Source organism: Papaver somniferum, chromosome 5, assembly GCF_003573695.1.
Source record: "Papaver somniferum cultivar HN1 chromosome 5, ASM357369v1, whole genome shotgun sequence".
NCBI lineage: Eukaryota > Viridiplantae > Streptophyta > Magnoliopsida > Ranunculales > Papaveraceae > Papaver > Papaver somniferum.
Genome location: NC_039362.1, coordinates 69,076,317 through 69,093,710, shown reverse-complemented (window position 1 = coordinate 69,093,710; position 17,394 = coordinate 69,076,317). Strand labels below are relative to the sequence as shown.

At 40.1% G+C, this 17,394-nt stretch overlaps 1 protein-coding gene across 2 annotated transcripts; it reads left to right on the top strand.

Annotated features, from left to right (window-relative positions):
- The first annotated feature begins 4,260 nt into the window (after positions 1–4,260).
- Positions 4,261–6,783, top strand: LOC113281837 (NAC domain-containing protein 102-like). Of its 2 annotated transcripts, XM_026530713.1 has the most exons (5): positions 4,261–4,365; positions 4,750–4,848; positions 4,946–5,124; positions 5,225–5,556; positions 5,665–6,783. In XM_026530713.1, the coding sequence occupies exons 2-5, from the start codon at positions 4,754–4,756 to the stop codon at positions 6,322–6,324; spliced, it is 1,266 nt and encodes a 421-aa protein (XP_026386498.1). In that variant the 5' UTR covers positions 4,261–4,365; positions 4,750–4,753; the 3' UTR covers positions 6,325–6,783. The 2 variants fall into 2 exon arrangements, with proteins under 2 accessions (XP_026386498.1, XP_026386497.1); XM_026530712.1 differs by having other exon boundaries at positions 4,275–4,848.
- The last annotated feature ends 10,611 nt before the right edge of the window (positions 6,784–17,394 follow it).

Below are 17,394 nucleotides of genomic sequence, written 5' to 3'. Positions count from 1 at the left end.
GTTCCAACAACAAAGGCTATGCTATTCATCGAAGATTCAGTTGACGAAGGTTCCACCAACGCATGCTCTGCTGACGAGGAACCAACAACAAAGGTTCTTCAACGGTGACATGCACTCGCTATTCTTCGACCATACTTTATGAAGAAACGAAGATGCTCTACACCAAAGAACAAAGTGAACCCGCACACTACGACAACCCTGATGACAAGGAATATTCTAGCCTTCCCACAACAATCCGAAGTCTCTCCATGATGATTCATAACCCAAAATGATGAGCACATACAGATCAGCTCAAGTTCAAGAAAGCTGCTTCACAACAATCCGAAGATACAAAGCCCCTTTATTAATCCAAAGATGGTTTCATGTCACTGGTGTGACATGAATGATGCAGCTCCAAATATCCATTCCAACAACCATACAGCTCCAATGATTGCTATTCGTTATCATGGCTCACCTGGTGCTCATACTATAGGCACGATGCTACAAGGTTGTTGTGATGACCAATTGATCGACGAAATCCATCATTGTAGTCTCTTCTACTACAGTGATGTGCTTGCCGCAAAGAATTCGTTGAAGCAATCCTGAAGCTATTGGATGTTGCCGTTGTTGTTGCAAAGATATTGCGGCCCCAAACGAAGTCCCCCCGCGGATACAAGAATGGGGCAATGTCGTGAAAGCGTGTCCATGCAAGCTGAGAAAAACGAGGCACAGTTGCTGAGATTTCTTTGCTATGGCAAACATGCCGCTGACGATGTTATGTGGTAAAGAGGGAAGGCTAAAGAGACTTCGTTCTCCATTTAACTTTTATTCTTTGGAAAATTGTACAAAGTACGATGTAGAAAATGCGAAGACAGTTTTCCCTCTAACTTCAACTGAAGCCACAGTCAGAAGAAAAGGGGGAAATTGTATGTGTATTCTTTTGGCGAATAAATTGTATGACGATGAAGTAGTTACTCCGGTGTTCTTTTGGTATACTTCTATTCTTTGGCGAATTTTGCAAGGATATATCAATAAACCGAAGGACAAATCCAATGAAGGTGATGCAATATTTTGATACGATGCAACACCATACAAAGATCCAAGGTCCTATGACAGACAGAGTCTTCCACGATGTCCAGAGTCCAGGGATGAAAAGTTACAGGTGACGATGGTGCAGAGCTTGACTCAAAGCCCAGTTGATCCGGAGATGCATTCCATCACTCCACATATTTCTTACATGTTTTTCAACACAATTCACACCGACGACAATGACGAAGCATGGTCCGTCCGCCGCCCAACTCAACTACGAAGATTCAAGCAACCCGAAGATCTAAGCTCCGCAGTCCAAGTGAGGGTATTACGACAAGTTTTTCTCGTTCATCTCTTTGCAGGTATACGACCAAAAACCAAGTATCTTCGGAGGTGCGGCGAAGATAAAAATCTGTTCCTCCAACCCTACGATAAAAGGTTCACAAAACCACTGTCCAGTTTAAACAAAAGATCAAGCAACAGTCTTTTACAAAGACTCCAAGTTTAAAATTGGAAGTATCAGAAGTACACTACCAAGATTCTTTTACAAAGACTCAAAGCTCTGCCATGTCATGAAGGGGCATGGACGACGAAGATGCAAAGCCATGTCACGAAGGGGCATGGCCGACGAAGAAGCTCTGCCATGTCATGAGGATGCATGGCGGACGAGCATGCAAAGCGATGTCACGAAGGGGCATGGCTGACGTTGATGCCAAGCCATGACAAATATCGCTGCTTGGTCTAAGCCGTAATAGACTTATCTTCAACAGATAACTTGTTGAGGGAAGGACCATTCTACGGCTCACATTATTGACATAGTCAAGTAATCCGAAGCTCAGAGCTCACCTTCAGCCAACGTGCAAATTACGATGCCAACGATCAAAGTACCCAGAGTTTGATTCCGCTGGATTGAAGTACAACACGAAGGTGCAAAGCCCAGTGGAGAAGGTGCAAAGTAAATAAAAACTCAAAGTTGAAGTACCAAAGTTGATGTCCAGTTCAAGCTTAAAGATGAAACAAGAACAAAATGGACGAGTCCCAGGGAAGCATAGCTCAAGATATTGTAGAGTCTGGTGAGGATGATCTCCAAAGACCGATGAGCCAAAGTCTTGCATGGACGATGATCCCCGAAAACGACGATGTCAAACCCGAAGATAAAGCTTTTCACTTTCGTTTCTCCACTCCAATGATGTAACTCCCGTTTGTGCTAGGATGCCAAAGTTCGGTTGTGAAGTAGTTTGAAGCTCTCACCCCCATGAATGCAAAGCACTTGCAGTAGCTCAAGTTCAAGTAATAATTGCTCCCAACAACATAGCTAAGGTCATAGTTTCTATAATGATATGTGGCTACAGTGTAGCACCATTCGTCGATGATAAAGTATCAGAGAGGCTATGTCGCAGAGACACACGATCAGTGGGGCAACAAAATTCGAAGAATCAAACGACAAGATTCAGTACCTTCCCTAATCAACAATGATGATGGCTTACCTCCATACACAGCCAACGTCTCGGAAGTCAATTAGAAGATATGGGAAGAAGAAACAGTTCATTTCAAAGGCCATACCAGTAGCAGAAGCAGCAGCCACGCCATGCGGCAAACCTCATTCAATGTATAAGCAAAGATTTTGCAAGAACAAATACTTTTGCTTCCACAAGCTTCAACAATCAACTTCTGAAACCAAAAGGGGGCATACATACATCACACCTAACTACAGAGTTTGCAAATACCGAATACTCCTTACATTCCTTACATTTTATTTATACTGGCATACATTATCACGCACACAACACACATTTTGCGTACTTGGTACATGTCTTATATTTTTGTAAACTACATTTTTACAAATCTCACAACACCACCGGTCTCATATCTTCATACTGGGTAAAGCGTTCACACGCAATCTCTCCGGACTCCCCCATAAGCGTCTATGAGTGTACGACCAGGGAGAAGGCTTCCATAAGAAAGAGATGCCCAACATGACATGCCTTTGGCAGCTCAGCGGAACGGGTGTTTACAAAACATTCAGTTTTACACCACGTCTCCGGGAGATTTTCAACCCCCACCGTTCGGTAATCTCCTGGCCCGAGATTGGCCAACGGGGTGACAGGTTCAAACACTCATCTTACCTCTGCGACAATGGATTTACGATTCCCCACAATGCAGGGGCAAGATCAAACCATACAAATACTTAATAAATTTGTTACTGCTCATACGATGAATTTACCTTATTTATTATAATACAAAAAACTCTTACGAAATGTCGTCCACTTACATTATTGTGCCAGATAAATTTGAGTAATCCTACGAGGCCCATGTATGATCCTTGGCTCAAGAAAAGAGCCACATGAGCATGAAGACGAACATAAGCAAACTGTGGGAGCTGTAAGGAGGAAGGCAAGCAAACCAATAAAGCTGGATGTAGACAAGACCAAGAAGCTACGAACAGCTATTGGTACGTATTAACAAAAGAGATGTTGCCTGGCCGACGCCGGAGCTGCTATGTGAATAAAGCAATGTTGTTGCCCAAAGTTTTTTTCGCTGCTGTCAACAATCATGATGTGCCAACAAAGCGATATTGCTATGATGCTGAGATCCACTTATGTTGCGTCTCATTCTCGGAATATGATGGATGAAGATCCACTTATGCTGTTGAGACGCACCTGTGTTGCTGTTGTTGTGGCAAACCCAACTCTGTTGTAAGAATGAAGGCACGACAGCTACGATGCTACGATCAAGCTGCTGCCTCTAAGTGATGGACGTATCTATTACCACCCGCTGGAATCATTAATCCATGTCGCTGCTCATTTGATTACCCGAAATGAGACTCACAAGCAACGACGATGATGGTGCATAGTGCGACGATGATAACAATAGCAACCTGACGATAGCTCAGGCCACGCAACAAAGGCGATATGTCCAATGACATTGATGAAAGCAAAACGAAGCATAGTTCACCCAGAACTCAGCACCAATCCCAACGATAAGGAGCAATTGAAGAAAATAACGGAAGCATGGACAAACGTGGCAAGGGTGATTTTTCTTGAGGATCGCTCATCATCAATCCTCAAGAAAAGGGGCAAATTGTATACACCAAAAATACCTTGACACGTGGACGGCTATTATGAGCTGAAGCTGGACACAAGCCTACAACGGCACACACTGGATCAACTCTAAGAGTGCTTAGAAACTAAGCTAATGGCACTTTAGTAATAAACAAGTTTCTCTTCCTTATAAAGCAGCAGGGAGAAGAGGGAGAAGGGGACGGGTCGGTGGACTGATGGGAAGAGGAGATGAAGGTTGAAGATCCTTGGTTCCTCCTCTTAAATCATTGAACACCTTCCTTCCTTCTCTTTCTCGGTAATAGAACTCATCATATTTTATAACACCCACAAATAATAAAACCCATCTTTCATTTTCCCTTGAATGTAGACACACCGTTGTCGAACCACGTTAATTCGTTTGTGTTATTACCTCTTTATTTCTCCGCATCTTATATTTTGCTCTTGATTTGTAGTTTCATATGAAGTTATCTATTGCTTTGTATTTTTAATCAATTGGATGTGAACTCAAATAAAAAGGTGTTCACAGTAATATTGGTGTTGTTTATATTCTTGGTTCTTCCTCTTAATACAATCATTCATCAATCTTTACCCTTTTGTTTCTCTTTACTCCTAATAATCTTGATCATCTTTCATTTTACTGTATTTTTCTTGATTTTCTCCCTGTATGACTATGTTAAAGTAAGATGAAGAAGAAGATGGGTGACCAAAATATTGTCTCAAACTCCGATTCATCTCCATCGGAAAAGAACAGCCCAGCTGCTGATCAATTTACTTGCAGGTATAAACAAGATGATATGAATGCCTTGTAATCTTGTTGTCTTTTGTCTCGTGTTCTTATTTTGTGACCAGATTCTTATTTCTGTCTTTTGTTTTAGTACTACTCAATGCAGGATCTATATGGATGGATCATTAAGACCAATCGGTTTTAGATTTAAACCAACTGATGCACAGTTGATATCTGATTTCCTCTCTAAAAAAATCAGAGGCCAACAGTTAGAATCTAATGACATCCAAGAAGTTAATCTTCGTGATTTCACTTATGCGGACCTTACAGGTAGATATATTATTTTGTTTATGAGTTTCATCATCTTCTTTATATATATCTTACATGTTATTCACAAGGTGATGTTATTGTTCTTCTTGATAATTGATAGAGAAGTATAAGGAATATGCTGTATATGGATCAGAATGGCATTTCTTCACTACCAGAGAACGAAAATATCCTAAAGGGGGTCGACCTAGACGTGATGCTGGTAATCATGAGGGACACTGGAAAGCTTACGGGAAAGTTAAACCGATACAAGACGAACACAAAAGAGTAATTGGGACTAAAAGGACTTTGGCTTACCATATATTCAATAAGGATTCATCGACCAAAGAAAGTACCAATGCTGATATCAAAATGGTAGAGTACGTTGTGGTCGATGCTGAAATTGCAGCAGTTCCTGACACTAATATGGAATGTTCAACCGATACAGTGAAGCCAGTGAGTACACACACCCTCATATACATTGCTGGTCACCCTCATTATTGTCATTTATTCTTCTGATTCTTTTGTACAAAATTTTGATTTGTTATCTCTAATTTGGTGCAGTTTACAGATTTTTGCTTGTGTAAAATATATAAGAAGCCTAGTAAATTACCAGGAAATTCAGATTCACCCACTGATGGTGATGCTCGGGAGATGGAATTCGTCGATCCGTTTCCATGGTTTGCAAATAATCTAAGTGTAGAAGAGGAAAATGAATGCTGGGAGATGGAACTTAAAGAAGAAAACCAAACGAACGCTTACTTTAATGAGCTACCAGATATGGATCAAAACGATCCGGATTTCTGGGATTTTGATGGACAACATCTTCTCACAGATGAGCAACTCTCCCTTATCAGATGTGACCGGATTAATTCACCAGTTGCCGCGCAGCATCAGCAACAGCCACAACAACAATGGCATCCGCAGCAGCAGCGACAACAACAATGGCGTCAGCAGCAGCCGACACAACAACAATGGCATCAGCAGCAGCAGCAGACACAACAACAATGGCTTCAGCAGCAGCAGCAGACACAACAACATTCGCATCCGCAGCAGCAGACACAACAACAATGGCATCATCAGCAGCAGCAGACACAACAACAATGGCATCAGCAGCAGCAGCAGACACAACAACATTGGCATCCGCAGCAGCAGACACAACAACAATGGCATCAGCAGCAGCAGACACAACAACAATGGCATCAGCAGCAGCAGACACAATAGCAGAGGTAACAGCACAAGCAGCAGTGCAAATAGCTTGAGATAGTGTGTCACCTCAATGAAGACAGCAGTGCTGCATCCTGGACTGGATGGTATAAGCTTTTAATTGATCAGTATTTTTTCCCCCTAGAAACCTCTGGATTATAATCAAGCATGGATTCTTAGTTTGGTCATAATCGAACCAAATTGTGTTTTATTTCTTAGATTTAATTTCGCCTAAACTAACAAATGATGAAGGCTTAATCATTTCGAGATCCTTAATGTGGTTGTTGGTATGGAACTCACCACCATGAACTAAATTGACTTCCACTCATATGTTTGTGAGCTCTTGTTTTTTGCTTCTTCTCAGTTGTGCCACCTCTGTCCATTTATGACATAGCCATTTGCTAAGTTGGGGAACTGCATAATTGTACTGTATTGTTTCTTCCAAGTGCTAAGTTTTGTAAGTATTATTACGAGTTTAATACATGGTTCAGATAGTGGTGCCTAAAATGAGAAATGCTTAAACATTAGATTAGCTGAACCTGTTAGAAAATGCTGAAATTCAGAAAAAAGAAAATAAAAAAATACAACACTAAGATTTTGGAATGTTACAAATTTCCAACATACCCTGCTTTTGCATTGAAGTCACATTCTTTGTGATTGTGACGACTTGGCCAGCAGGCAGATTACTGCTTGACTGACAAGAGGGATGAGATTGAAAGAGCTAATTAATCCATAGTCACAAACAGCAATTCAGCTCAAAAACATTCACATTGTCAATGCAAAAAATATATTCCTACATCAACTTAACCATTACATGGGATCTTTTCAAGCAGCAATGTTTATAATTTATATCTAGCGACGATGAGTTCGGTGGTAGTTGGAGTGTTAGTGTGCGAATGTTTTTCCCTTGTCCAGCTAAGGCAATGAGAAATTCGGGACAACTCTTGTCAATATGTCGAATGATATATCAGAATACATGATCCTAAATATTAACTGGAGATCATTTCACGATGGTCTTGGGGTTCATGTAGTATCTTACGGGAAGAATTTCAATGAGCATTTTCAAATAGATTGTAGTTTGGAACATCATTGTTAAGCGAAAAAGAAAAACCATGAAGCAAGAAATAGGCGTTCCCTACATTACAAGTCCTACTGCTATCTAACACTAACACCAACACCTTGTTTGTTTACTCCTGGCTCATCTGAGTCATCTGGATCTGAGTCGTCTGGATCTGAGTGAAATCACCTGATTTGAGTCAGATTTGACTCAATATGTCTGTTTTGAGTCTGATCTAACTCAATTGACTCAAAAAAATGTTAACTGGAGATCATTTCACGATGGTCTTGGGGTACATGTAGTATCTTACGGGAAGAATTTCAATGAGCATTTTCAAACAGATTGTAGTTTGGAACATCATTGTTAAGCGAAAAAGAAAAACCATGAAGCAAGAAATAGACGTTCCCTACATTACAAGTCCTACTGCTATCTAACACTAACACCTTGTTTGTTTACTCATGACTCATCTGAGTCGTCTGGATCTGAGTCGCTGGATCTGAGTGAAATCACCTGATTTGAGTCAGATCTGACTCAATATGTTTGTTTTGAGTCGGATCTACTCAACTGACTCAAAAAAAATGTGAGTCAGTAGTTTGGTCCCATGAGTAAGGAGTAATTTGTTACCTGAGTCAAACGGGTCCGAGTCAGGGGTTAGGTCTGAGTCAGAGGTCGAGTAAGATCTGACTCAAAATTGAAAACAAACGGTCTGACATCTGACTCGCGACGAGTCAGGGGTTGACTCAGATCCATATCGCGAGTCATATGCAAACAAACACGGTCTAAGTGCGCAACAGGTTTTTAACCATTTGCAATGTCCATGTGAAGAAACTATTTCCGAGAATTTGGGGGTGTTTGTTTTCAGTCTCCTAAACAAGTTCCTGTGTCAAGGTGCTTTTGAAAAAAAATATTGCATTTTTATGTAATTCACAACCAACCAGCACTGTTCATTTTGTGGACAATTTGTCATATGGCTAGGTATGTATTGTTAGAATAAGGGCCTCCAACTCAAAACCAATTGGCTATGAGTGGAGTTTTCCTAAGGATTATAAACCGCAGGATCTTAGAAACTCAGATCTTAGAAAAAACCCAGACAATGTGGGACTAATAATCTCAATATGTCCCTTCACGTGTAGCCTCGCTGGGTCTAACACGTGGACAATAAATCAGGTGACGTGGAGGAGTAAAGGTGCGGTCAAATGACTCGACACAAATAGCCTGCTCTGATACCATGTTAGAATATGGGGCATCCAAATCAAAACCAACTGGCTATGAGTGGGTGGCCCTAGGGATTATAAACCGCAGGATCTTAAAAACCCAGATCTTAGAAAAAACCCAGACAATGTAGGACTAATAATCTCAACAGGTCTTACACTAATGGCTCACAGAAAAATTCCTACTCGGTTTTGGGATCATGCTTTTGAAGTTATTGTATATCTAATCAACATATTACCTACTTCTACATTACATAATTCATCACCATTTGAAGTCCTGTTCCGAAAGGTTCCTGATCATCAATTTCTATAAGTTTTTGGATGCGTTTGCTATCCCTATTTACGTCCCTACAATAAGCACAAGATGGTTTACAGATCAATTCAATGTATCTTTTTGGGTTACAGCTCGCGCCATCATGGATACAAGTGCTATGAACCAACACATAAGTGAATATTTATTGCTCGACATGTTGCGTTTGATGAATCTCTTTTTCCATATGCAGGTTCAACTATTTCCATACCTACATAACTTTCAGCAACTCCTATACAGCTTCCATCATTGGTGGTACCAACTGCAGCTCAACTACTTCCCACTACTACAGAAGTTACAGCTTCACCTACAACAACGTCTACAGATTCAGTCCCTCCTCGTGATTCAACTTCAGTTGTTGAACAGTTCGCGGTCTTGGCACCTATACCCACTACAAGTGTTATACCAGAAGCATCTACAACACTTGTTCCTACTCTTGGGTTGCGAGCCATGGGTAATACTTCAGTACCCTCGTTCCAAATCCGGGATCTCAAAAGAAAAAAAATATATTTAATGTGAGTCGTTATCCGTTAGTTCTATCCAACAAAGTTCACAAAAATGATATAGTTCCGACATGTGCTTCTCAAGATTTCAAGTACCCCCCATGACGGAACTCTATGGTACATGAAGTTAATGCTCATATTCAACACGGTAGTTGGGATATTGTTCCTCACCTTCTGTGACGGACCGTAAAATTACGCCTAGCGCGCCAGGGCGCGCAGTCCATAACTTCCCCAATACGCCATGATGATGCTACTAACCGGGCCTTAAAGCTAGGAAAATGCACGTCCATTTTTCCTTGCAAGCATGCTTAGAAAGCATGATACGACTAACTTAGCTTCCACACCGTTCCAACTTACCATAGAACAAGGGTATACAGCCTTGCCTCAACGTAGGAAACTCAACTAGCCTTTATTATCTAGCTGAGTAATCATCATACTTCCGAGTCTTGTCCAGGTATAAGGCATGTCGTGGGCTTACGCATAGGTTATTGCAGGCCTAATACCCCCTCTTGACTTAGCTCAGGCATTGCTGAAATCATGTACTTGTCTTGCTCGTGCCAAGGGTGCATCAATCAGGCTCATGTTGTACTTTCCTTAGGATTATGCAAGCTCCACTACCTTGCATGTCGATGTAGCTTACTTTAGAGGTTCTTCCCAATGCGTCATCGACACATGCCTAAGCCGAATGATAGGTGTTGTAAAACACCTAATTTTATATCCAGTATTTATGCTTTCTTTGTTATTATCCTCGTGAATTGCATCTCTTATGTTTAGTTTTGAGTTATTAGGTGCAATTGAGTCACTTGGAGCAAAAGAAGATGAAACCATTCATTTGGAGCGGAAAAGCAAAAAGGGAGTTCACCGGCAATATTTGGAGCAGGTTAGGATGAGCAAGAAGGAGGTTAAGCAGTCGGTTCTCTGAAACCGACAAGCCACAAACTAACTGGACAGCCCTTATCCTATTTCTGGGTGCCGCTAGCAGTTCTATTTCTTACATGACTCTAAAATTGAGATATCTCTCAATCATTTACTTTACTTCTCAAAGTCAGATGAGAGTAAACCCGATGGCGGCTCCACTGTTTATCAGAGGAAGAATTTGTGAAGAACTCAGGGAGAAATTGAGAAGATGATGTTGTTCAATCTAGGTCATCGAACGAAGAAGAGATGGATCTGTTTTTCAGATTCGTAGTTGAACAGCAGCAGAGTTAGGGTATGAAGCAGAAATTAAGAAGGAAATTGGGGTTTGAAGCCATTGTTGCTGTTGATTTGGGGACCTGAACTATAAGGGTTTCTGAATTCGATCCTCAAAGAAAGAACAAGAAGTAATTCATGGGATTATGAAGAATGGGTCGTTGTTGATATTTACAAGGAAAAATTCAGGGTGTTGAAGATCGGTTGAGGAATCTGGTGATGAGTGTGATGAATTTCAGAGATTGGGTTTGCTAGTGCTGCTGTTGAGTACAAGAGGAAGAAATCTGACATGGGTTTGGTTCAGAACGATGATGGAGCAACTGATAATGATGTAAGGTTAGTAGATGATGAATCTGGGTTGATTTTATATTTGGGTCTTGGAATTGCATTTGAGCCTGAGTAGAGAAGAACATGAGTTTCTGAAGCTAGGGTTTGTTGAGTTAATAAAATACTGCTGTACAAGATTGTAATGTTGCTCAGGTGAATGAAAAATGGATGTTAGTGAACTGAGAGATGGGGTCTTGAGAAACAAAGAAAAATTGATGTTTTATGCTTGTCAAGAACAATTGCAGGTGTTTTAATTGAATGCCTGAAGCTGTGGATTTATGTGTTTACTGTTGATCTCACAAGGAGAGAAGATGATGAAACTACGGAGATGGTGATTGAGGCTGAACCCGAAATGGGTTTTAGTTAATTGAGATGATGATGGTTGTGTATCAGGCTCGTGTGGATCTGTGAAAGGAATTTGAGCATGAATCTGTAATGGGTTGATTGATACTGCAGTGAAGACATGTAATTGTTGTGCAGCTGGGACATGAGCTCTGGAGGATGACTGCAGCTGAGTTGAAGTCAGGTCATGGGTTCTGGTGGAATTATAAAGCTACAGGTGCTGTTGGGAGCTGAGAAGGAAATACAATTGCGCTCTAGTCTGGTTTCGTTTTGATGGATGATTGCAACAGATGATGTGGGTTATGATGGCATAACTGTGGTCATGGAGGACTTGCATTAGAGCAGAATGGTGTTTGAACTATGAACTGGTGTTGGTTGTTTGCAATTGCAGGTGGTAATGGAGTGTATGTATTGGTTTTAGGAGGAGTTGTTGTCATGGGTGTGCTGCAGTTGAGAGTTGGAACTGTTGACTGTGATAATGATAAAGAAGTGCAACTGGAGTTGAAACAATTGTAGGAGAATCACAGGAAATGAGCTGAAATGGGATTGTTGGTTTTGAGTTGAGCTGCAAGTTGAACTGCGTAATGCGTAGATGAATGTGTAGGATTATTGCATTGGCAGAATGAAGTTGCTGTTGTTCAAGTAATTGCAGATGCAGCGGTAATATAATGGTGGTTGGCTTTGTGTCGAGGTATTGGAGTTGTTGTACTGCAACAGAGTTGAAGCTAAAGCAAGACTAGACTGAGAAGATGCAGTTGCAGGTTAAGATGTCAGTGTGCTGCGTATGTGTGGATGAACTGACGTTACTACAATGGCAGTGGCATTGAGACTTGTTGAGCTTGTAGCTGTTTTAGAGCCTGAGATGTTGAGCAGATACAAGGAACAGGAGTTGTGGCAGGTGCTGGCTAGGAATAATGAGCTTAATGGGTTCTGATGGCTGCAACAGCAGTGTTGGTGCTGAAAGAAAGCTGAGATTGAGCAAGATATTGCAGGATATCTGTTGGTGAGCTAGTGCAGATGCATCTATATGTTAGAGTTGTGATGCAGTTGCAGTTGCAGTTGCAGGATGAACAGTCATAGTGGATGGATTTGCACTGGTGAAGCACAATGATGGTGCAGCACAAACTCAAGCCAGTGCAATGACTCATGCCAAAGCTTTCTCAGTTGATTCAGCTCAGTCAGGCTACTCAGACCCTGACTCAGGTCTGACTCACTGAGTTTGACCGTTAGTCAGTCGTTAACTTTAATGTTGACTGTTATGTTTGACCGATGACCAGTTTGACTTTTCCGGTCACCTGAGATGTTTTCCGACGAGTTTTCGGCCGACTTCCGGCCAATTTTTGGACATATTTTCTACATGGATATTTTCACACATGGGCTTGGTGGACTTCTTGGTGATGGGCTTTTGAAGACTTGACCTAAGAAGAGCTACAAAAAGGAAAGTTTTCTACTTCCTTTGTATCACGTATTATTTTCAATTTGGAACTTTGGAGAGCGGCGATTCTATTAGGGTTTGCTTTTCGTTTATTTTTCATCTTCTTCAATTTATTTGTGATTATGATTATGATGAACTTCATTATTATGAGTAACTAAACTCAATTACTGGTTATGGGATAAAAGTTGATTTCCAACATGTTATTTGATTCAATGAATTAGTTTTGTCTCAATACTTTATTGTTTATGATTCATTATTAATATTTCTTTATGATTTGAATGCTAGTTTGGTTGAGTCCGGAATCAATCCAATTTACATTCATCTCTATTGCTAGATTAGGGTTATTATACGAAAAAGTGATAATTCCTGATTGCAAGTAGCATAGTGTCATTATTACTTGTAGTGATACATCTCTTTAATTGCATATGAATCATAACCTTTGTTAAAACGAATTAGTGCTTTTACACGTTTGCTTGCATTGATTAGTCTTATTTCATAGAACTTATTGCTCTTAGGGAGTTAAGCTTAATTGTGCTTTTACACTTTAGGTTGCTTTCTAGGTAGATTTCACAATAGCATCTTTTAATGTTGTTTGTGATAAAATCGGGGAATAAACGGGATACTCTTGCGATCAAGGTATCCTAGGACTTTTAATAAATGAGAGATTAAAATATCAATTCTAGTCATTGATGAAAATACATGTTTGTGAATGATACTATCCCGTGACCAATATCTTCTCCTTATTGATTATTCCAATTATTTACTTTGCTTTCAATTACTTTTATTTCTTAGATAAAAACAAAAATTCCTCCCCTTGGTTACTAAGAAACTGAATTTTATAATAACAAAAGCCTCTCTGTGGGAATGAACTCTTTCTTATCACGTACTATATTTATATCTAGCTGAGTGAGAAAGTGAAACTATTTTTGATGCATACGACTGCGATTAAATTTTGGCGCCGTTGTCGGGGAGGCATACAACTTGTTATTAAGTTTTTAGTTTCTTATCATCATTTCTGCTTTCATATTTGCTTTTTGTTTTCTTGTCTTGTTTCTCACTTGTTTGCGAGAATTGTTTTCAGGTACCTAATCCCTGGCTTCTAAAGATTGGAACTACCCAAGGTGCGGGATAGCTACTCGAAGAGGCACAATACTCCAACCAAGTCAAGACACGATGGAAGAACAAGAGTTAGAAGTGGAAGAAGAATTACAACTAGAAGAAGAAGAAGCAATGGGTGATGCAAATCGTACACTCAAGTACTTGGCTTCTCATAGGCTTGATGCACAACGGTGGTGTATTGAGACAAACTCAACCTTCGAGATCAAGTCGGGGTTGATTAGAGAGTTACCGAAGTTTCATGGCATGGCGAATGAAGATCCAAACAAGCATCTCATGGATTTTCACAACGTTATCATGGCTATGCTACCACCGGAGACTAATGTCGATGGTGCAATGTTGAAAGATTTTCCATTCTCTTTGGCGGACAATGCTAAGGAGTGGTTGTATTATTTACCATCCGGAAGTGTCACTACATGGAACGGGTTGAAGAAACTCTTTCTAGAGAGGTATTTTCCTGCGTCAAAGGCTACTCAAATTCGCAAAGACATTTGTGGGATAAAGCAACACGTAGGAGAATCGTTGTATGAATGTTGGGAGCGATACAAGAGATTAGTGGCAAGCTGTCCACACCACCAATTTAGTGACGTGATGATAATACAATACTTCTACGAAGATCTCCAACCAAGTGATAGATATCTTCTTGTCAACCAAGTGGTTGTATTGTTTAATTCGTTTTTGGTTTTGTATTCATTCAATAAAGCCAATGGAAGAAGAAATATCCATAATGAGGTTTCAAGCAACAAGGAATTAGAGGAAAGAGTTACATTGTCAAGATTCTACGAAGTTCAAGATTTCATCATCAAGAATTGAAGACCGAAGACGAAGATGAAGACAAGGATTGAAGACCGAAGACGTTTCTATGGATGTTGTGAGATTGGTGCTAACTGCACGTCGAACGGATAACGAGGTAAGTAAGCATATTCTCACCTTCGTTAAGTGGTTGATTTCCTTTCTTAGAGATCGTCAGAAAAAAGGGTTTTCAAAATGAATAAAAGATGTGGGTTTTAAAAACGATTCGGAGGGTTTTTGCCTTCCTACCATTCAACGTGTCGCAGGATTCTCTCTTCATTCCTACCTCGACACATGTGTGACCCATAAAAAGATGTTTATTATTGAGAGCAATATCATAAAACCCTTTCTTGTGAGGCAGAGTCGAGACTGTTGATCACTCTGAACCCGAATTTCTTTCGATAAGGGATGGTTATTTCACTCTCAACTTTTAAGGATGAAATTGTGTTCATATATGTGTCTAACTTCTTATGACTAGTGTGCAGAATTTCTATGTCTTCTTAGCGCGTTGGATGCTATCATTACGGAGAACTAGTAAGTTGGAAAAGTAGGTTTCGTGGGTATATCTCTAGTAAACCCTCACGGAAGTTGTATGTATCCTTTAGAATAAGTTTTGTTTGATTTGCTCGAGGACTAGCAAAGTCTAAGTGTGGGGGAATCTGATAGGTGTTCTAAAACACCTAATTTAATATCCAGTATTTATGCTTTCTTTGCTATTATCCCCGTGAATTGCATCTCTTATGTTTAGTTTTGAGTTATTAGGTGCAATGAAGTCACTTGGAGCAAAAGAAGATAAAACCATTCATTTGGAGCGGAAAAGACAAAAAGGGAGTTCACCGGCGATATTTGGAGCAGGTTAGGATGAGCAAGAAGGAGGTTAAGCAGTCGGTTCTCTGAAACCGACAAGCCACAAACTAACTGGGCAGCCCTTATCCTATTTCTGGGTGCCGCTAGCAGTTCTATTTCTTACATGACCCTAAAATTGAGATGTCTCTCAATCATTTACTTTACTTCTCAAAGTCAGATGAGAGTAAACCCGATGGCGGCTCCACTGTTTATCAGAGGAAGAATTTGTGAAGAACTCAGGGAGAAATTGAGAAGATGATGTTGTTCAATCTAGGTCAGCGAACGAAGAAGAGATGGATCTGTTTTTCAGATTCGTAGTTGAACAGCAGCAGAGTTAGGGTATGAAGCAGAAATTAAGAAGGAAATTGGGGTTTGAAGCCATTGTTGCTGTTGATTTGGGGACCTGAACTATAAGGGTTTCTGAATTCGATCCTCAAAGAAAGAACAAGAAGAAATTCATGGGATTATGAAGAATGGGTCGTTGTTGATATTTACAAGGAAAAATTCAGGGTGTTGAAGATCGGTTGAGGAATCTGGTGATGAGTGTGATGAATTTCAGAGATTGGGTTTGCTAGTGCTGTTGTTGAGTACAAGAGGAAGAAATCTGACATGGGTTTGGTTCAGAACGATGATGGAGCAACTGATAATGATGTAAGGTTAGTAGATGATGAATCTGGGTTGATTTTATATTTGGGTCTTGGAATTGCATTTGAGCCTGAGTAGAGAAGAACATGAGTTTCTGAAGCTAGGGTTTGTTGAGTTAATAAAATACTGCTGTACAAGATTGTAATGTTGCTCAGGTGAATGAAAAATGGATGTTAGTGAACTGAGAGATGGGGTCTTGAGAAACAAAGAAAAATTGATGTTTTATGCTTGTCAAGAACAATTGCAGGTGTTTTAATTGAATGCCTGAAGCTGTGGATTTATGTGTTTACTGTTGATCTCACAAGGAGAGAAGATGATGAAACTACAGAGATGGTGATTGAGGTTGAACCCGAAATGGGTTTTAGTTAATTGCATATGAATCATAACCTTTGTTAAAACGAATTAGTGCTTTTACACGTTTGTTTGCATTGATTAGTCTTATTTCATAGAACTTATTGCTCTTAGGGAGTTAAACTTAATTGTGCTTTTACACTTTAGGTTGCTTTCTAGGTAGATTTCACAATAGCATCTTTTAATGTTGTTTGTGATAAAATCGGAGAATAAACGGGATACTCTTGCGATCAAGGTATCCTAGGAATTTTAATAAATGAGAGATTAAAATATCAATTCTAGTCATTGATGAAAATACATGTCTGTGAATGATACTATCCCGTGACCAATATCCCCCCTTGGTTACTAAGAAACTGAAATTTTATAACAATAAAAGCCTCTCTGTGGGAACGAACTCTTTCTTATCACGTACTATATTTATATCTAGTTGAGTGAGAAAGTGAAATTATTTTTGACGCATACGACTGCGATCACCGAACGCTTTGATAGGAATTATGAGCATTCAAGTAGTGGAATGCAACTTTCCTCATAAAGTTTGGCCACAATCATCTCTTGTGTCAAACTGCAGAGCCAGATAATATGAGAGGCCAGTATGCCGCAATCATCTCTAAATTAGATGATATGAGCGACAAAGTGCTGGACCTGCAAAGCTGCAACTCATTGCGGCTGCTTACGTATCCTTCCCTACTCTAAAGGGATCAAGCACAGATCGTAGTTCATCCTCGAAGGGACAGAAACTTAAGTCAACTCGGAGCCTAGCAATAATGGTAATGGCCTAGTCCGTATAGGCCGTTCCATCAAAATGCACAAAGGTTGCACATTACCGAGTCCGCGACGTGGCATAATGATGCCTAAGAATAAAATGACCTATTTGCAAGGCTATACAACTATAAATGAGGCTTACGCATAATTTATACTCTTTCGGCTAAGTTATGAAGCTTACTTGGTGCATGGTCCGCATA